The sequence below is a fragment of the Festucalex cinctus genome, chromosome 18, assembly GCF_051991245.1.
Source record: "Festucalex cinctus isolate MCC-2025b chromosome 18, RoL_Fcin_1.0, whole genome shotgun sequence".
Classification (NCBI taxonomy): domain Eukaryota; kingdom Metazoa; phylum Chordata; class Actinopteri; order Syngnathiformes; family Syngnathidae; genus Festucalex; species Festucalex cinctus.
The window spans coordinates 12,152,688-12,171,462 of NC_135428.1; the positions used below are offsets into that span (position 1 = coordinate 12,152,688).

General features: G+C 39.9%; 1 protein-coding gene across 5 annotated transcripts in view; it reads left to right on the plus strand.

The window, feature by feature from the left end:
• Positions 1–15,061, plus strand: part of LOC144005856 (replication protein A 70 kDa DNA-binding subunit-like) — a 42,245-nt gene extending 27,184 nt beyond the window's left edge. For all 5 annotated transcript variants that reach the window (XM_077504280.1, XM_077504281.1, XM_077504279.1 and 2 more), the window contains 12 exons: positions 125–208; positions 2,828–3,164; positions 6,074–6,176; positions 6,254–6,322; positions 6,656–6,848; positions 6,938–7,074; positions 7,168–7,316; positions 9,319–9,448; positions 13,092–13,268; positions 13,442–13,549; positions 13,790–13,876; positions 14,648–15,061. In XM_077504280.1, the coding sequence (XP_077360406.1) occupies positions 125–208; positions 2,828–3,164; positions 6,074–6,176; positions 6,254–6,322; positions 6,656–6,848; positions 6,938–7,074; positions 7,168–7,316; positions 9,319–9,448; positions 13,092–13,268; positions 13,442–13,549; positions 13,790–13,876; positions 14,648–14,755 (1,682 nt within the window). In that variant the 3' untranslated portion in view covers positions 14,756–15,061. The remainder of the gene's footprint in view (positions 1–124; positions 209–2,827; positions 3,165–6,073; positions 6,177–6,253; positions 6,323–6,655; positions 6,849–6,937; positions 7,075–7,167; positions 7,317–9,318; positions 9,449–13,091; positions 13,269–13,441; positions 13,550–13,789; positions 13,877–14,647) is intronic.
• The last annotated feature ends 3,714 nt before the right edge of the window (positions 15,062–18,775 follow it).

The window sequence follows — 18,775 nt, forward strand, 5'->3', positions numbered from 1 at the left end:
GCATATATCATCTCTTCATGATGCAAATGTTTAATTTTTTTGTGTTTCCTAAAAAATCTGAAAAAAAATGACTGGCGATTTATTTGAAGAAGGTGTCCTTATGCTTGTTTTGTTTGACCCGCAGTTCAAAGCTCAGGCCAGCAGGAGGCAGTGGCGAGCACCTCCAGATCTGATGAAATCCCGGGACCTTCTGGACATGGCATAAATAGTAAGTTGCAACCGCTTTCCCCTCGCTGTCCCCTGCGAAATGTGTTATACATTTGCCGCACGGCTGATTATTTGAATGCGCGAGGCCGCAACAGCTGCGTGCAATGTCCAACTTATGCCTCTGATGCACCAACTTAGCAGAATCTCAATGTGAGAGCCAATTCAGAGCTTATGATTCATGTGTCAAAAAGAAGTAGACTGATGTTTCTGAGTCTGAACAGCAGGTGGCGCCATGTATCCGTTTAAGAAAAAGACCATAAAAACATGACTGGCACTCCAGACCAACATTGTTGTTGTTGTTGCTCACGGTTTCATTTATGCTTACATGTCAAAATGGCACATTGGGGGGAATTTTAAATGCATTTAAATAATCAATTATTTAAATAAGGAGCACAGTGGCCACCCACCTGAAATTTTAGGGGCTTAAATACGTTTAGGGGCGTACAATGTAAATTAACGTGCAAACAAAATATTCATCCCACTATTTTCACTACATTACTGAGAAACGGGCTAATGGGGTGAGCAGAATTTTGTCAGCAACAATAAAATATTAAACTCAACTTTTATTCATAGAGCTCTTTAAAATCATTTCCACTTTATTGGTATGTTTTTAATCTTTATTCATTATTATTCACTGTGATAGTAAAGGATAATGGAATAATAATGGGCCAGCAAGTCGGGGTATTATTATATACAAGTGATGAAAAAAATGTCAAATCGTAACAAATTTCTATAGTCTCCATCATTTGCATCAATTTCAGTGAAATTATCTTTTTTTTTTTTTTTTTTTTTTTTTTTTTTTTTTGGTGGACTATTTTGGACATCAGCCATTTCACTCAGTGTGTAGTCAATATCAATAAATATGTAGGAGTTTCACGCCGTCTAAATTCTATTTTCGAGCCGCACGCGAGCGTGCAAAACCGCCACTTGAGACACGTTTGCATTTGCGCAACTCGTGTCCGCGGATGTCCTTTGATGGCCGACGGCTCAATATGGCCACTGGCCTGCGCCAAGCCTTGAGTTGAGGTGTTGCGTCCGCTGAGTCACGCGTGACTGGTCGCCGTCCAGCGAGGAGGGAGGCGAGCTCACAGCGGGCGGCCAACAAAACAAAAGGAAAACTTTGTGAGCGATGACATCATCGGGACGTCCTGCCAACAGAAGAGAAGCAAAAGTTTCATCGAGTGGACACCAAACTGAAAATGCTAGTCCTGATACCCAGACATTTTTATTTATTTCTTATATATATATATATATATATATATATATATAGCTGTAACCAGTACGAGTACTCAACTCTTTATTAGCAACCGACACCAAGTGCGGATACCACTAGCACTTTTGATGGATAAAATGTCAACAATGACAGATCAATTAAAAAAAAAAATAAATAAAAAGATATATATCGGAATGTCACATTTCCCCTAAAATATTATGAAATTAATGACTATTTTCTATTCTTATAATTCTAAAAGTCTCATTAATAAGCCGATGAATCACATCGGTGTTGCAGCATTATGACCCTTGAAGCGGCGACTGATATTTGAAGACAGTGGGGTCAAAGTCCGGTCCTCGAGGGCCTGAGTCCTGCATGTTTTCGAGGTTTCCCACATTCAACACAGCTAAGTCATATTTAAGCTCATCAGCAAGCTCTGCAGGAGCCTGATAATGATCCTGACCATTGAATTAGGTGTGTTGGAGAAAAGAGAGACCTCAAAAACATGCAGGACTCAGGCCCTCGAGGACCGGACTTTGACACCTGTGGTATAGACAAACAATTTAGCAATGTAGTGTTCCCTCTTTTTGCGCTGGGGTTAGTTTCCAAAAAATACCCGCAATAAATGAAATCTGCTAAGTAGTTAGCTTTATGTTTTACATTTGTTATAAATGTTTTAAGGCTCTAAACCACACAGTTTGTACTTTTCTCATTGAGGCATATACATTTTCTCACATTTCTCTCTTGTTCAAACATTCACAATGTTCAAACACATAAATTTTATAAAATGGGTATATTACTATAAAAAAAAAAAAGGAACTCGAAGTTGCACTAAAAAAATCCGCGATACAGCGAGACCACGAAAAGTGAACCGCGTTATAGCGAGGTAACACTGCACTCTCAAGCATATATTCTTCATCCTCTACGAAGATTGTCTAATACGTTTTTTGCAGCTTACTCAACTGCTATTCTCCGGATGTTGTGAAGTTCACTGGTGTCATCTAGTGGTGGGGGAGTAAAAGTACATTTGTAACGCCAATCGTTGCTTGTTTCTCAAGACCAAAAATCAGCTAAGCAATGGCTGGTATCTATCTTAAAAAAAAAAAAAAAAATGTAAATCAAGGCGCTCTTATCTGAAGGTACTAATGTGTTTCACCTTTGATTGATGGTTCAACTGTGCAGTTCATAAGATAAAAATATCTAACGCTTAGAAAGTTCATGGGAACATTGAATGATTCCAAATGCAGCGACTTCATTAGGAATGATCCACTCAGGAGTTTTAGCGGACTTTTTTTTTTTTTATAGTCAGCTAATTGGTTCACTCTATGAAAGTCCTTATGCGGTATTGTGATTTGTGAGTAGGGAATGGATGAATGAATAAACTGCTTTCCTTACTTTTTTACCAAGGTTGTGAAAACTCTCCGATGAAGAAGTCCCGCATGAATGGCTCCGGAATGGCGTCCGCCATGAAGGCGCCTGGGACAGCTTCCCCCATGCAGGTGTCGCCCATGAAAGCACCCAGGATGACGTCACCCATGCAGGCCTCCCCCATGCAGGCGTCACCCATGAAGGGGTCTGGAATGGTTTCCCCCATGCAGCCGTCGCCCATGAAGGGGTCTGGAATGGTTTCGCCCATGCAGCCGTCGCCCATGAAGGGGTCTGGGATGGCGACCCCATCTTGCAGTCCCTCCAAGAGTCCAACCAAATTCACCCCAATATACCAACTCAACCCATACCTGAGCAAGTAAGTTGGCATCATTTTACTTCTTTCTTGACTTCCTCCGCAATTGCTTTACAGTGACTCCCCATATATTCGCAAATTGATTAATTGATTGATTTCTTTTCACCTATTAGATGTATTTGCGCCATCTGGTCACACTGGTGCTGAAGTGTTATCGTATCAGGCTGATACAGCCTTATTTCAAGGTATTGGGTACTCATTAGGGTTGGACGTATTAAGATTGTGACACCTTTTCACCGTCTCCTCATTACACCGGGGTATACGGTAATATCGTCACGTTATTCCTCTTTAGTTTTCTGGGGGTTATGTTTTGTTGAGATTTGGGTGCTCCAATGATTTTTTTTTTTTCATTTTAAGCTTTACTTTACCACACAAACCCCCCCCAAAAAACAAAAAAACGGTTCACGCGTCAAGTTATATTCAAGAATATCATCAAGAAGATTTTATTTTTTATTTTTTGCAAGAAAAACCAGCACATTAACTTTATCCTGTTTGAGCAGGATGCACAACTTGGCCCGCGGTGCTGAAGAACCGCTCTGCAGACGGACAGCTTATGGCACAAATACATAAATATGTTCAAGCAACCCTCGACATCAATGGAAAGCACGTGGTTCCATTACATTTCCACCAGATGGTCATCGTCTCCCTGAATGACGGGTTCGCGATAATAGGCAGCGGTTTCTGCTCCAGCTCGCTCCTCCACAGTGAAGTCCGCCAGGGCCAGCGCATCGGCATCGCGCAATTACTTCATGCACAGTTTACATATTGCCTCGTCTACATCTACCGGCTCGCTTTTTTTTTTTTTTTTCCCCCATCGGACCTGAAGCCAAAATACTGCCAAACTGCAGACGTGCGGGAGCTGCTCGACTAGTCATCTTGTCTTTAGTTTTTCCGGTTTATAGGCTGTCACATGACTAATTATTGCTATTAGTTTTTAAAATAATTATAAGCCTATTAAGTTGAAAACAAGTACATATTTATATTTACTCTCAAAAATATATATTTATATCATAAATTTATTTTAGTTTTTTTTTTTAAATGCCGATATTTAAAGTGACACTGTTTCTATTTTTCACCCCGGGATACCTTATTACCGTAGTACCGCCCAACCCTAGTACTCATGATGGCTGCTAATACCAGCCACTGATACTTTAGGCAAAAAAGATATGTGACCTCCATTTTACACCTTCAGTTCTTTTACCTTCTACAGTTGTCCATTAGAAAGCTTCTGAAATTTCTTTTCATCCTTCAGACATCCATTTGACTCCTTCTTGAATTCCTGTCATTAGACAGCGACGCGTAACTTAGCAGATGCACGGCGTTCCTCGTTGGTTCTTTTGAAAAGAAACTTTGTCTGCCTTCTTCTTCTTTGCCCAACTTTTAAAAGACATCCGAGTCCTTCATGGCGTTACCCTGGGAATTGGTTAGTTGCACAGCTGTGGCTCGCCTTGGCGCCTGATGTGAGCGCTCGGGATGCTCATTAGTCAAAAGCGGCTCTGCCTTTTGGCGCCTTGAAAATGATTTTTTAACTGTTTGTGCATTTGGCCCCGTTGCAACGCCCGCGCATCCACGTGGGCCATGTTTAGTGTTTCCTAACATGGGTCTGATGCTCATGAAATTATCTGAGCGCTTTGACAAAAAACAGAATTAATAGGTCCTTCAATGATTGACTCCTGCAAGAAATCTTGTCCAATTGCAACCACATTTTGAAACGTGCAGACCAGACAGATGGCATGATGCTAAAAGTGTGAGTAATAAGAGTTATGGTTTGTCATTTTGTGTGGGCGGAGCATGGTGGCAAAGTTTGATGATCCGCCATAAAATGGGGAAACTCAAGTCAGTCAATTGCAAAAAGTCACATCTTGAACCAAATGTTTTGGAAATGAACAATTCCGAGAACTCGCCTTCGGGTGAAGTGACGCCACCAGCAGCCATCTTGCGTTGCTACTCGACAAGCCTGCCTAACTTGAATACATTAATTTCTCCGCTGCGTTTTCCACGTTATTTTCTGCCTCTGCGACGAAAATGCAAATGTGTGATTTTAAATTTTATCGCAAAGTATATCTGAGGCTACTCAAAGATTCCTCTTCATAATGTTGTCAGAACCATCAACAGTGTTCTCAATGAAAACAAGTTCTCAGTAACAGTGGCAATGTAAGATGGCTGCTTCAGCTGCGAGGCTGCTATTGATAATCTATTCAAATTGAAGTCTGTGGTCTGGAAAGACAGAGGAAATCACCGTTTGGTTTGAAAGAGTCATTGCGGAAAATTAAACCCCCGCCACCAGTTTCAGTTTGGTAGACATGTCTGTCAAAACAAAAGTCTCAAGAAGCCTTGCTCGAACAAAGGAAGGCTTTATTATTATTATTATTATTATTATTAATATTGTTGTTATTGTTATTATTGTTATTATTGTGGGCCAACAAATTAAGAGTTAACTCCACAAGTGAAATGCCTGAGCAAATGTCTGAAAAATGTAGCCAATGTTACAAGTTTGACTTGGCAACATGAAATTTGGTACTCGTGGGCATTTCTGGAAGCATGCAAAAAAAAAAAAAAAAAGTCTCAGGAAGCCGGCCAATTTGGTTTTGGGCGGCTATTTTAGTCATTTTCAGCAGTCCTTCAAGGGCCCTATGGGGGTCAGCTGTCATTATTATTATTATTATTATTATTATTAAGTAGACGTGTTGTGTAATACATAGAGTGATGCCTGCTTATGGCCTAAATGTCAGCTATATAACATCAATGCTATAACCACATAGAAGCAGATGGGGGGGTAGCATGCACCATATGGGGACACGTGTCCATTGCACCAATAGAAAACGTATGAAATACTTATGTAAATCTATTGGATAGTGTAAAAAAAAACCTTCATGTATGTTAGCTCTTTTGAACAATTGTTTGCCTTCCAGTTGGACCATCAGAGCCCGAGTGACCCACAAGTCGGATATCCGAAACTGGAGCAACTCGAGAGGGGAGGGGAAGGTCTTCAGCTTCGAGATTGTGGACGAGAGTGTGAGTAATGTCGACTACACACGTGGCACGCATGTCACGCGTCGACTCGAATGTCGCGTGGCGTTCACTGTGTGCAGGGAGAAATCAGGATCACGGCCTTCAACAGCGAAGCGGACAAGTTTTTCTCCTTGGTGGAGCAAAACAAAGTGAGCATGTTTTTTTTATTTTCTTTTTTTTCTTTTTTTCACTCTTTTGAACAATGTGCGTGAATGTAGATGTGACTGGATGATTAATTAATTGACTTATTTATATTTTAAAATAATTTGAGTTTATTTGACAGGATGAGGAAAAATAGCACTGTAGATAAACTATTTTTGCCGAAACTCGTATAAACTGGCAAGGGAAGGCAGCTAATTGTAAAAAGTTTAATTTTGACAGTAATCACTTCTTGTGTATTTTTTATTTAACATCCGTTGGTGAGTCAACTGCTCTTTTTGGAAAGTAAAAAACGAAGCGAACCGTCTGGCTTGATCTCGCAGGTGTACCTGATCTCCAAAGGCTCGCTGAAGGTTGCCAACAAACAGTTCACGTCGATAAAAAACGACTACGAGATCACGCTGAACGGTAGCTCGCGCATCGTGCCCTGCGATGACGGCCAGGGTGTGCCCGCCGTGCACTGCGACTTTGTGCCCATCTCACAGTTGGAGGGCAAGGACCCCGACTCCATCATTGGTAAAGAACTTGGTCAAAATATGAATAGGATGAATTCAACTTTTTGTTTTGTTTTTTGACTGCATGATGCATTTCGATTGATTCCATAGACGTGATTGGTGTGTGCAAGGAGGCCGAGGACGCGGCCCTGATCACCACCAAGGCTGGCAAGCAGCTCACCAAGAGGGCACTAACGTTGACTGACTCCAGTGGGAAGATGGTGACGCTCACACTGTGGGGAGACCAGGTAATGATCGTCTAAAGTTGACATTGCGAAATAACCCAGGCAAAAGGCTGCCATCTTAGTTGTAACCCAAATGGCGTGTTGTTGTGTTTCCAGGCTCAGAAGTTCAATGCTTGCAGTCACCCGGTGGTGGCCATCAAAGGGGCTCGCGTATCTGACTTTGGCGGCCGCTCGCTGTCGACGCTCTTCAGCTCAACACTGATGGTCAACCCCGACATCGCCGAGGCCTACGCATTGAGAGCCTGGTCAGTTCCGAACTTCCGATGTCTCCAATTTTGAAAATATCGTGCAATGAATAGGTAATATTATAATTTTGGGAAATTACATTGATATTCCACCACGCTGCCTACCCATGCCCCGAATCTGCTTTTTTTTTCTTTTCTTTTTTTTCCCCCCTCAAACATGTTTTTCCCTATAAAAAAATTGTTTTCCTCAAATGACTTTTTTTTTTTTTTTTTTCTCACGAATTTTTATTTTATTTTTTTACTAAATATTTTTCAGAAATATAGAACTTTATGGTGATAACTTTTCAGCAATTATTTATTTATTTATTTATTTTCGAAATTACAGATTTTTTGAAAACTATTTGTACTTAAAAATACTTTCTCAAATATGCATTTTTTTCCCTAAAAAACTTTGCAGAACTTTTTTGTCAAAAATGTACACTTTTTTTTTTTTTTCAGGAATGTATCTCAGAAATTCTAATTTTTAATTACAAATTTAAAAGTATTTGTACTTAAAAATACTTTTATCTCAAATCTGCACTTTTTTTTTTCAAAAATACATTTTCTCAAATGCAGAACTTTGACAAAAATGTTAAAAAAAAAATAAAAATCAGGAATTTATAAGCTTTTCCTCTCTTGTCACCTTCTTTAAATAATTGCGTAAATCTTTTTTTTTTTTTTTTTTTTTTTTGCCTCAATCAGCTCGTGATGCAAATGGTTAATTTTTTTGTGTTTCCTGAAAAATCGGAAAAATTACTTCGGTAATTATTTTAAGAATGCTTCGATTATGCTACTTTGTATGTATGTATGTATATATTTTTTAAATATGCAACTCTGTTGAAATAAGACCAAGTGGGCTTCTGTTCTTCTTTGCATGTAGGTACATCCAGACTATTAGCCAGTCAGTCGGGGCACAATTTCTGATATTTAATGAAGCTGATGTCAGGAGAAGCCCACGCAAGCACAGAAAGAAAATATACAAAATAATTCCACACAGAAAAGGCCGCTGCCCAGGTTTGAACTCTGAACCTCAGAACTGCGTGGCAAGCGTGTTAACCACTAATCACCAGTGCTGCACATGAAAAACCTGAATCAGGTCTTGTTCCGTTCAAATGTTATTCGGCTGCTCCCCAAAAGGCTGCTGACTGACATGCAGGCACATCTGCGTGCTGTTTTCTCCTCCACCGTCCCGACGGGACTCGTAGAGACGCCGGAGAGCGCCCATATTTGCACGCTCGGAAGCATGTGCGTGTGCGTGTGTGTGTGTTTGTGAGAGCAGATGGGACGCTAGAGCTTATTAGTCGGCGAGTGGTGCGGGGATGTGGAATGGTGACTCATCTTGTTATTAAGGCCGCATGTGAGGGAATAGGAATGCTTTTGCGCTACTTTCACATGCTCGACGATCATGTCTTGGATGTGTTCGCTCGTCATTTAAACACGACGTAGTGTATTTTGCTTTTTTTTTTTTTTTTTTTCACAATTTTAAAGACTTTCAAGGGTTTTGTAATGTCTGCAACACGTTTTTGCATAATACCCCAATGATCCACAATTATAGACCCCCCCCCCCCCCCCCCCCCCCCCCCCTCCATATACTGCCAGGCTTTTGTTATGTTACCAAGACAACCAGTAGGAAAACAAGTGAGAGCCCGAGACAACAAAAATATTTTAGTGGTGTTCATAACTGCAGCATTTTATCACCAAGCCACCAAATTACACCACACAGTTTGGCCACCTGAACCCACTTGGGACAACTTTACTGAAAGGTTTTAACGTCAACACTGTTGGCTGTGTAAATAAACACTGCAGTTCTGCTTACCTTTTGGCTTTAACACAATAATGCTTCAGATGGTGCCTCAAAATCATACTTTTGCTCTGGAACTTGGTCCACCAATCTCAACTTTTAGACACAGTTTGGGTCACAGGTGGGGGTCATTATAAGCTACTGTGGTATGACTGGCCGACCTATGATTCAAACCTACACACACACACACAAAAAAAAAAAATGTAGATGTGTGTTTCACAGGTATAACCAGGTTGGCCACACCTTCAGTAGTCAGTCCTTGACGGAGGTCCGGTCCAAAAGTGGCGAATTCATGACCAACTGGAAGACACTGAGTGATGTCAAGACTGAACAACTGGGACACGGCGAAAAGGTGGGAGACTCACACACATACTCTCGTACACATATCGAATAATGAGTTTGAAATGGGTCAAAAAATTGCTTGTCAATTAGCAATCATGAATATTTACAGTCAATATCAGGAACACGTTAAAGAATCCAGTCAAATGTTTTAGGGCAAATTTGTAATGTTGATGTGAACTCATTCGTGGCAGCCATTTGCTCTCAACGCATTTTTGAGCATTTTCAATATTCAGACTCTTGTGTTTTATGATTTGTACACCAAATCTACAAATGAAAGAAGACTCTTCTTTAACCAGAAAAAAAGTTTGACCATATATAATTTTTGAAGAAATTTAGCCCCTTTTGCCCAAAATCCAAAGAGAAAAATCACTTTTTTTGTGTCGTCTTTCAAGTCTGCTGACACACTTTGATAGTTTCCAAAGTGCTCCAAAGCATGTTGGCATCTGAGCTGCAGAGTGTTGGTCGCACCCCCTCACCCCCCTCTCCCACCCAACCCGTCCACCCTGCAGCCACCACCAGCGTGCACAAGCGCCTCTGGAAACGCGCTGCTCTGAGAAATGTGACGAGGCAGGCGGAAACGGGCATTTGGATGCTTGACGGACGCCTCATTAACGACAAGGGGGGAGGAGAGACGGGGACATGATTAGGACAGTGAGTCAATGGTTGCTGAGGGCACACGCTGTCACATAAATTTGTCGTGAGTAGCTTTGTACAAATATTGCTACTGGATTTGTTGATCGTCGCTTTTAAGTAGTTGCAAGTTTTGTTTTGTTTTTGCTGCTTTTTTAAAGGAGATGTCAACCCCCCAAAAATTCTTGACAGTAATATATGGTCTATGTAATGGAGGACCAAAACTGACAAAATTAAAAATAAATAAATGAATAAAAGTGAAAATACAAAAAAAAATACATGTGAAAATAAATACAAAATAAATATATAAATAGAATTAAATATCAATCAAATAAAAACACTCTGCTTCCCTTTCACATACATATTTTTTTTTCATGCTCCAGATGCCCTGTCAGGACGAATTGTAAATTCAAATGAGGGGGCGGTCCTAAGCGTGTCTTGGGTTGGACTCTGCTGTTACAAACCCCCTTTCAATGGTCGAGTGAGCGGTTCGGAGAACAAGGAAGTCTCGCCGGCTTGCATTTAGAACTCGAGCAATGGACGACTATCTTGTCCACCGTCACCACGACCTGTCGGGCAACTCAAGTCGCAAGTTATTACTTTTATTTATGGATATATACCGGTATATTCTTTGTTTTTTTATTTTCATTTATAATTTCTTTTTTGTATATAATGTTTGATTTTTTATTTTTATTTTTTTAATATCCGCTTTTAATTTTTTATTTATTTATTTAATTAGTTGTTACTTTTATTGATTTATATATATATATATATATATATATATATATATTGTTTTTTTATTTTCATTTATAATTTTTGTATATTTTTTTTATTTTATTTTTTTATATCCATTTTTATTTTCACACTTATTTATTTATTTAATCATTTATTTATTCATTTATTGTAGTTTTTGTCCCCCATACTGTGCAGCCCCACTAGTCTAAATATTTTAGTCAGGTTAATATTGCGTTAGTGTAATATGAGTTAAGCAGCAAAATCCAGCAGTGTTTATCAATATCAGAAGGCGGCCATTTTGTCACCTGCTCTCGAGTGAAAATGACATCACAGTTGCCTAGGTAACAGCCAGTCACAGCTCAGCTTCAGAAAACAGGTGAGCTGTGATTGGTTGTAGCCTGAGCCTCGAGCAAGTGGCAAAATGGCTGCCCCATGAGATCGGTAAAACAGCTGGATTAAAATTGTCACTAGATTTGTTTCGGCGGTGGGGCGACACGATGAGGTCAGAAGGTCATGGTGGGCGGGGCTGCGTCGTATCACATGGCGTTTGACAGACAGGGACACTTGTTTTGACGTTTTAATACATGAAAGTAGAAGTCAAAAAGGCGTGGGGGGGATATTAGTTTGTAGTCTTTCCTTCGTATGCTCGCAATATTACTTTGGAGCCTTGTACTCTCCTGTCGTGGTGGTGTCTTATGTAAGCACGATGAGCAGCTGCTGGGAGCCGTTCTCACTATTTGTGATGCCACGGCTGATTTATGACTTGTTGTCGTGCAGCATCTTGACATATTGACACTGTGCTTTTGCCCAACCTCCTGTAGAAGAAAAGCTCGGAATGTTTTATTTATATTTAAGTGTGCACGTGTGTTCATTCAAGTGTCCCATAGAGACGCATTTTGTCTATGATTAATAGCGGCATTATGCAGTTTTTAGGGGTTGATGTGTCTTGTGGATCTGGTTGCCATGACAACCAGGGGTTGCACTTTGTCAGTTGAGTACAATTATTGCTAGGTTTGTTTCTAATGTTTTTTTTTTTTAATTAACAAAATTTTTGGACATTCTGTCAGGCCAGGCGCACTTTGCGTTTACAGTATGTTGCAGGGAAGTCGAGCAGATGTGCCATACAGATGTGTGTGTGTGGTGTGTTTTGATTGTGTTAGCAGCTGGCCAATGAAGCCAAGTTTTGATCAAATGGGTGTGTGGGTTTTTTGTTGTTGTTGTTGTTGTTGTTGTTTTTTTTCACATTTTATTTGACCGTTTGTTGTGTCACGCCCAGCTACTCCTTTGCTCACCAAAGAATGTGCATACGCACACATTGTTAGAAGCAAACTGCTTTGACCTCAAATTGCGATGAAACGGTTTTCCAATAAACCTTGGGGAAACTTCAAACGTTCAGAACATTCCAATGTCATTATCTTACTGCCGTATAATGCAACCCTTCTCAAAGACGGGGCCATGGTACAAACACGTCACGTGTGACTCCATGGCACGTTTTTTTGGCCTTGCTAGAATAAAGTGTAATTGCACATCCACTTCAGTAGGTGGCAGTGGTGCTCTCGCTGTCAGAGTGCCCGAGTGTTAGCACCTTTGCAAAAAAAATTTATACAAATAAGTGTTTGTTTGTTTGTTTTTTCTTCCTTTTCGAAGGCATAACAAAATAAAATACCAGTTGTTGGATTGGTTTACAGCATAATGTATTCAAATGATTATCTTTTCAAATTTGAATACCAATTACTATCATATTTAATATCATTTGTTCCACTGAACGCCATGTTGAATTATCGTTACTTGGGCATTTAGCAGAATGTTTTGAACTATGATTTAATGTCAAACTTTCCATTTCAAATTTTAATCAATGTTACTGTACTACTGTATTGAGCTCCCCGATTTTTCAAACATTTAAGATTATCATTATCATTGATTTGCGTTGTTGTTGTTGCTAAAAAAAAAAAACAGATTCACCTGTTTTCAAACGCTTTTAAACTGTTTCAAATTAGAATTATCCTCACTACATATTCAGTGGAATGCTTTACATTATAAGACAATCTGAGCCAGAATTTGTAGTTGAATGATGTCAAGTTTTGTTAGTACAGTTACGCATTTCGAAAATCGTATCAGTTTTCTGCTTCGAAATCAACCATGTTGCAATGCTTTTGATGTATTTATCTGTCATTTAAAGTAATGTTGACCTTACTTATAATGTTGTGAAAATACTGTATAGTTCTCCCCCCCCCATTTGTGTCTCATACCAAAGCATGTTGTTGTTTTTTGTGTGTATTTGCACACAGGCGGATTACTTCAGTTGCGTGGCGACGGTGGTGTTCACACGCAAGGAGAACTGCCTCTACCGGGCCTGCCCCGGCGCGTCCTGCTACAAGAAGGTTCACGAGCAAGACGACGGACGCTACCGCTGCGACAAATGCGGTCGGGACTACCCCAACTTCAAGTACAGATTCATGCTCTCTGTGAGTACATCTTTACCTCAACCGTTTTGTTTGCACATTTGGATATCTGCAATTTCTTTTTTTTTCTTTTTTTTTGCATTAATTAAAAAATAATAATAATAATTCTAACGTCCTTTATCGGTTGGTTTGTTTTTTTTCCTCTTGTGTGAAAAATGATAATGTGATGTTTGCAGGTGAACTTGGCCGACTTTGGGGACAACGTATGGGCAACGTGCTTCCAGGGAACGGCAGAGATCTTACTTGGTATCAGTGCGGACCAACTGGGACAGCTGAAGGAAACGGTGGGGAAAAAAAACAAAAACAAAAAACACATACACACAGGGATTGAAACAATTAGTCGACTTGAAACCCACCCGTGGCGCCCAAAATCTGCACCTCAAAATATTCATCAACTTGACTGACCACAAAACAGTCGACGACAAAAAAAATCCTTAGTCGTTCAACTGTTAGCATTAGCAATGTTAGCATGCTGCAGCCACTTTTGCAGGCTTGAATTATTTGTGTGTTTTTTTTTGTATCAGGATGAGGACGCGTTCAATGAAGTTTTCCAAAGAGTCCACTTCAGCACGCACGTCTTCAGGAATCGAGTCAAGCTGGAGACGTACAATGTGAGTGCGCAGACAAAAATCTATATCATAACCTTATAACCTATTTGTGATTGTTCATTTTTATTGTGCGCTCGATATGAAATTTATTTTATCAACAAATTGGCTAAAAAAAATCTGAAAATTGCAATTGTTTTCATGCAATTGTAAATAAAATTGTTATATTGGGGGTATATATATATTTCTATTTTATTTACTTAATTTTTTTATAAACAGTATCTAAAGTTGACCACATAACCCCTTCGCCCACCCATTCTCATTCATAAGCAATGAAGACCAGGCTGGCCCATAAGTAATGAAAATTTGCCTCTAATTGATGTGCACTGAAATCCATTGGGGGATTATTTTATGTTTCACAGTACATATTTTTTAAATTGAGCCCTTTTTCTGCCAAAAATCAAGAAAGAAAAACCATATATTTCAGGCCCTAATTACCATTTTTTTTTTTTTTTTTTTTTTTTTTAGAATACATTTATTTTCTGCCAAAAATCAGCATCACATTTAATTACCATTAAAAATTGCAGAAAGTTTTTCTTGTAAATTTTACAATGTTTTTTAAACAAAGAATTTATTTATGGGCAATTGTGCTTTTCAAATTATCAAAAAAAAAAAAAAAAAGATGTTCACATTTTTTAAAATCTTTGTATAAAATGTGGCCTTATATAATCACAAAAGTAAATGACCTAATTGTAAAATTGGGTCTATTTTTTTAATAATTTAAACAATCTACATATTTTTAAAAAAGCTGCTTGAATTGTTGTTGTTGTTGTTCAGGACGAGTGTCGCGTGAAGGTGACTGTGATGGAGGTCCTCCCCGTGGACCAGCGGCAGCACAGCCGCAGGCTGCTGGACAGCATTCGCACGCTGGCCCGCGGGAACTGAGCCGCAGCCGAGCCTCGGAGAGCCACGCCCCTGACGACAAGCCAACTGACGCTAATGCACATCATCTTGGTTTTCTGTTTTTTTATCGTTTAATTTTATGTAATTGTCACTTTCGTTGCATGTGGACTTTATTTGGTAAGCCGCTGATGCGGACGCTCTTTGTGTGCGCGTGACTCATGGTGTATGTTTGTCGTGTGCGCGTGGGCTGTTTGACACTTTTTGCTTGCGGCCTGCGGGAAAGGACGCCTTTGTTAAAACCAATCAGAGTGAGAAAAAAAAAGTAATTAAAAGAGTTTGTCGTCCTCACACGTTTGGTCGTTTTGTAACGTGTGACTAATTGTGGACTGCAAATGTGTCAACATGTGCGCTGGTGACCATTCAGTTCGCCACACTGGACCGCACAGAGCTTTCATTAGATGAGCAACTTGACCACTGTCTAGTGTACATTTTCCTCATTGGAGGCCAGAAATTCCTAATTTCCTGGAATCTTGTTTTCCTAGTTAAAGGTTAAAAATGTCCAATTTTGAAGGGTACTGTAATGCCCTTTTCCTCATGTGGTGGTCAGTACTGTCCACCTCGCAAATTGGGGGTCAAAAATTTCCGTTTCCTGGAAAACACCAGACTTGGAAATGTCCATTCTCCAGTTTCCTGAATAGACGTTTTGTAGTTGTAGGGTGAAAATTTTCCCCGTTAGGTGGAATGAAATTTGTTATGTTTTAGTTTAACTCATTCAATCCCAAAAACGTATAAATACGTTTTTAATACTTTCTCATTCACAACCAAAAACATATTTATACGTTTTTTTTTGTTTTTTTTTATGCTATAGCAAACAGAATAATATAGCTTCTGACCTAAAGAAGTCGCTTAAAGCAATGGTAGTATTACAAAAAACGGCCATCAAGTGGCAGAAGAGTATAAGAGATCAGCCATGTTCCAACAAGCTTTTTTTTTCCCCCCAGTGTTTTTTTTTTTTTTTTCCTGATGACAAGAGAGTCTAATCTTTCTTTTAGTAGGTGTCCATGTTTTTATAGCACTAGAACATAATATTCTGTGGGCCTTGCAAAATCAGTCCAAATCCAGTCAAACAGATTGTTTCAGTCAGAATGGGTGGGAGGGAAAGAGTTAATACTGGAAAAGCTTCCAGTACTGGAATTTCCTTGTGGTAATGGCCCATTCAAGTTGGACGCTCCCAGCTTCTAAGTTTGGAAATGTCCAACTTCCGTTTCCTTTACCGAATTGCACTTCCCAAATTTTTGGAATGCATGTTTGGTGGAAGTAAGTTGAAAATGTCTAATTTCTCCACAGTTTGAATGCACTTTAATTCCTGGTTGCTGGAAGTCAGAAATTGCTGTTGACTGGATTGCACTTGACTTGTGAAATGTCCACTTTCCTTAAATGCACTTTTTCCTCATAGAAGTTTTGAAATGACCAACTTAGATGTTGTAAATGTACTTGAGTTGAAATTTGGATAGTTTTCCCAGCTGGAGGTGTGATTTATTTATTTTCCACTCAGTTGGACTTCAGCTTTACTGGAATGCACTTCCTCAAATGGGAAGCCAGAAATCTTCAATTGTTTGGGACACATTTTTGGGAACTGGAGCTTGGAAATGCCAATTTTCCAAGAGTCCTTGAATGCAGCATGAAACAAGCAACCGTAAATAAGGGGCGCACGCAGCTGATCCTGTGTTGTTAAGATCAAGAAGTTGGTGAACGGGGATGAATTCCTTTCCAGTACTTTGTTAAAACGGCACATCGCTGAAGCCAATAGTTACTTCATGTGTCTTAATTTAGTCCGGCAGCGTTGCATAACACCAGCCTGTTTGTTTTGGACGACATTGAGAGCAGCGGAGCTCTTCGAAGACTTGCACAATTAGAAACAGTGGACGTTAATGAATCCGTAATTCTTACAAATTGTGATTGACACTGTCAAAGTGCGGAGGTTTGATTGACTGGCGGGAGGAAGGCGATAGGGAGGAGGCGTGAACACTCTGAACGGGAAAGTGACGAGCGTGTGAGGGAGAGGTGGGAGGAGGAGGCGGTTGCCATGGTGACCACAGGCAAGGCTCGAAAGATGGCGCGAAGGTGGGCAGGTTGTGATGGGAGGAGTACAAGGCGGCGTTGTAAACACGCCGACGTTAGCCATGACTGCTAAGTTGATAGCATGACTTGCTGTACATGATGCATTCAGGTCCGTAAATATTGAGACGTGGACAAAATTGTCATTTTTTTGCCTGTCAGCATCAGCACAATTGATTTGAAATGAAACCAAGATTTTTTTTTTTAACTTTAGACTTTGAGCTTGTTTGTAAATGTGGAAAAAAAATCTGGAAAATGTATCTTGAGTAAAAAAAAAAAAAAAGTATAATTGAATATTTATTTGGTTATAAATATATGAAAATTACAGAAATTCTCCCAAAATTAAGAATTAGATTTTTTTTTCTTGTAAAATTAATTAGTTTTGAAATACATATTATTCATCCATCCGTTTTCTGATGAAACAAAACAGTCAAATCTTAACAAATTTCTATAGTCTCCATAATTTGCATCAATTTCAATGTAATTATTTTTTTATTTATCCATCCATCCATCCATTTTCTTGACCGCTTATTCCTCACAAGGGTCGCGGGGGGTGCTGGCGCCTATCTCAGCTGGCTCTGGGCAGTAGGCAGGGGACACCCTGGACTGGTTGCCAGTCAATCGCAGGGCACACAGAGACGAACAACCATCCATACGCACAAGCACACCTAGGGACAATTCGGAGCGCCCAATTAACCTGCCGTGCATGTCTTTGGAATGTGGGAGGAGACCGGAGTACCCGGAGAAGACCCACGCAGGCACGGGGAGAACATGCAAACTCTACCCAGGAAGTCCGTAGCCTGGACTTGAACCCGAGTCTTCAGTATTGGGAGGCGAACGTGTAACAAATATAAGAAGTGGTCACAATTCAATCTAAATAAACATTTTTGTAGTTTAAAAAAAAATAAATAAAAATGTAAAAGTAAACTGCAAATAACTATTTTTGTAAAATAAAAATCGTCAAGACACAAATATCATTTGTCCTTTTTTAAAAAAAAATGTGATATTAAAAAAAAAATATATATATATATATATATATGTGTGTGTTTTTCTTTTACAAGCTAGTATTTTATTGGCCTTTAAACTGTTGAAGTTTGCAATAAGCTTTGGATGGGTCATTGTCCATCTGCACTGTGAAGCGCAGTCAGTCCATTCAATGAGTTGTGAAACATTTGGCTGAATGAGCAGCTCATCAGATTGCCCGAAACGTTTCACAGTTCTCAGTTTTGTCAGCAGCCTCATCGTGGATAAATACAAAATGGCAACCACACATGGAAGAACTGAGGAGCCAAAAGTGGGCGGGACATGCACAAACAGACATCTGACTTGGATTTACGAGACCCGAATTCAAGCTGAAGGTTTGCAGTTGAAGCATGTCTTGCTGTTTTCACTTCAAGCGCATCATGTTGTTGTTTAGAGCCAAGAAGGTGCCAATTGTGTTCACGTCGCAATGTTTACGGACCTAACAAGCGCAAAACGATTCATGTTGTGTTTTGTTTTGTTACTTTCAGTGTTGCCGTCATCCTTCCTTTCCTTTCCCTTCCCACCCGCCTACCTTTGATGGACTCAGAACTCAGCAGCCTTTAATTGAAAGCCTTAACGAGAACATGGCCGCCGCCGCCTCCTCCTCATGAGGACTGCTCCACTTTCTACATCTCACACACGCGCCAAGAGTAAGAAAACAACTAGTTGTTGTGAAAGTGTTCATCTGGTCAGGGAATGTTGTTGAATGAAGTTTTTATGGGCGATAAAAATACTCCGTTCTCTCCCTGTTTTTCACCCATCAACTTAACTCCTCTTTTGCCGCCACCAGTTCGTTTAGATGATCCTCCGCTTCCTCCTCCATCTCGTCTTCACCCTCCCACTCTACACCTCCTCTTCATCTTTCATGTCCTCCCACTGCACTGCCAGGCCTCATCAGCCTCCACCAAGAAAACGACTGCA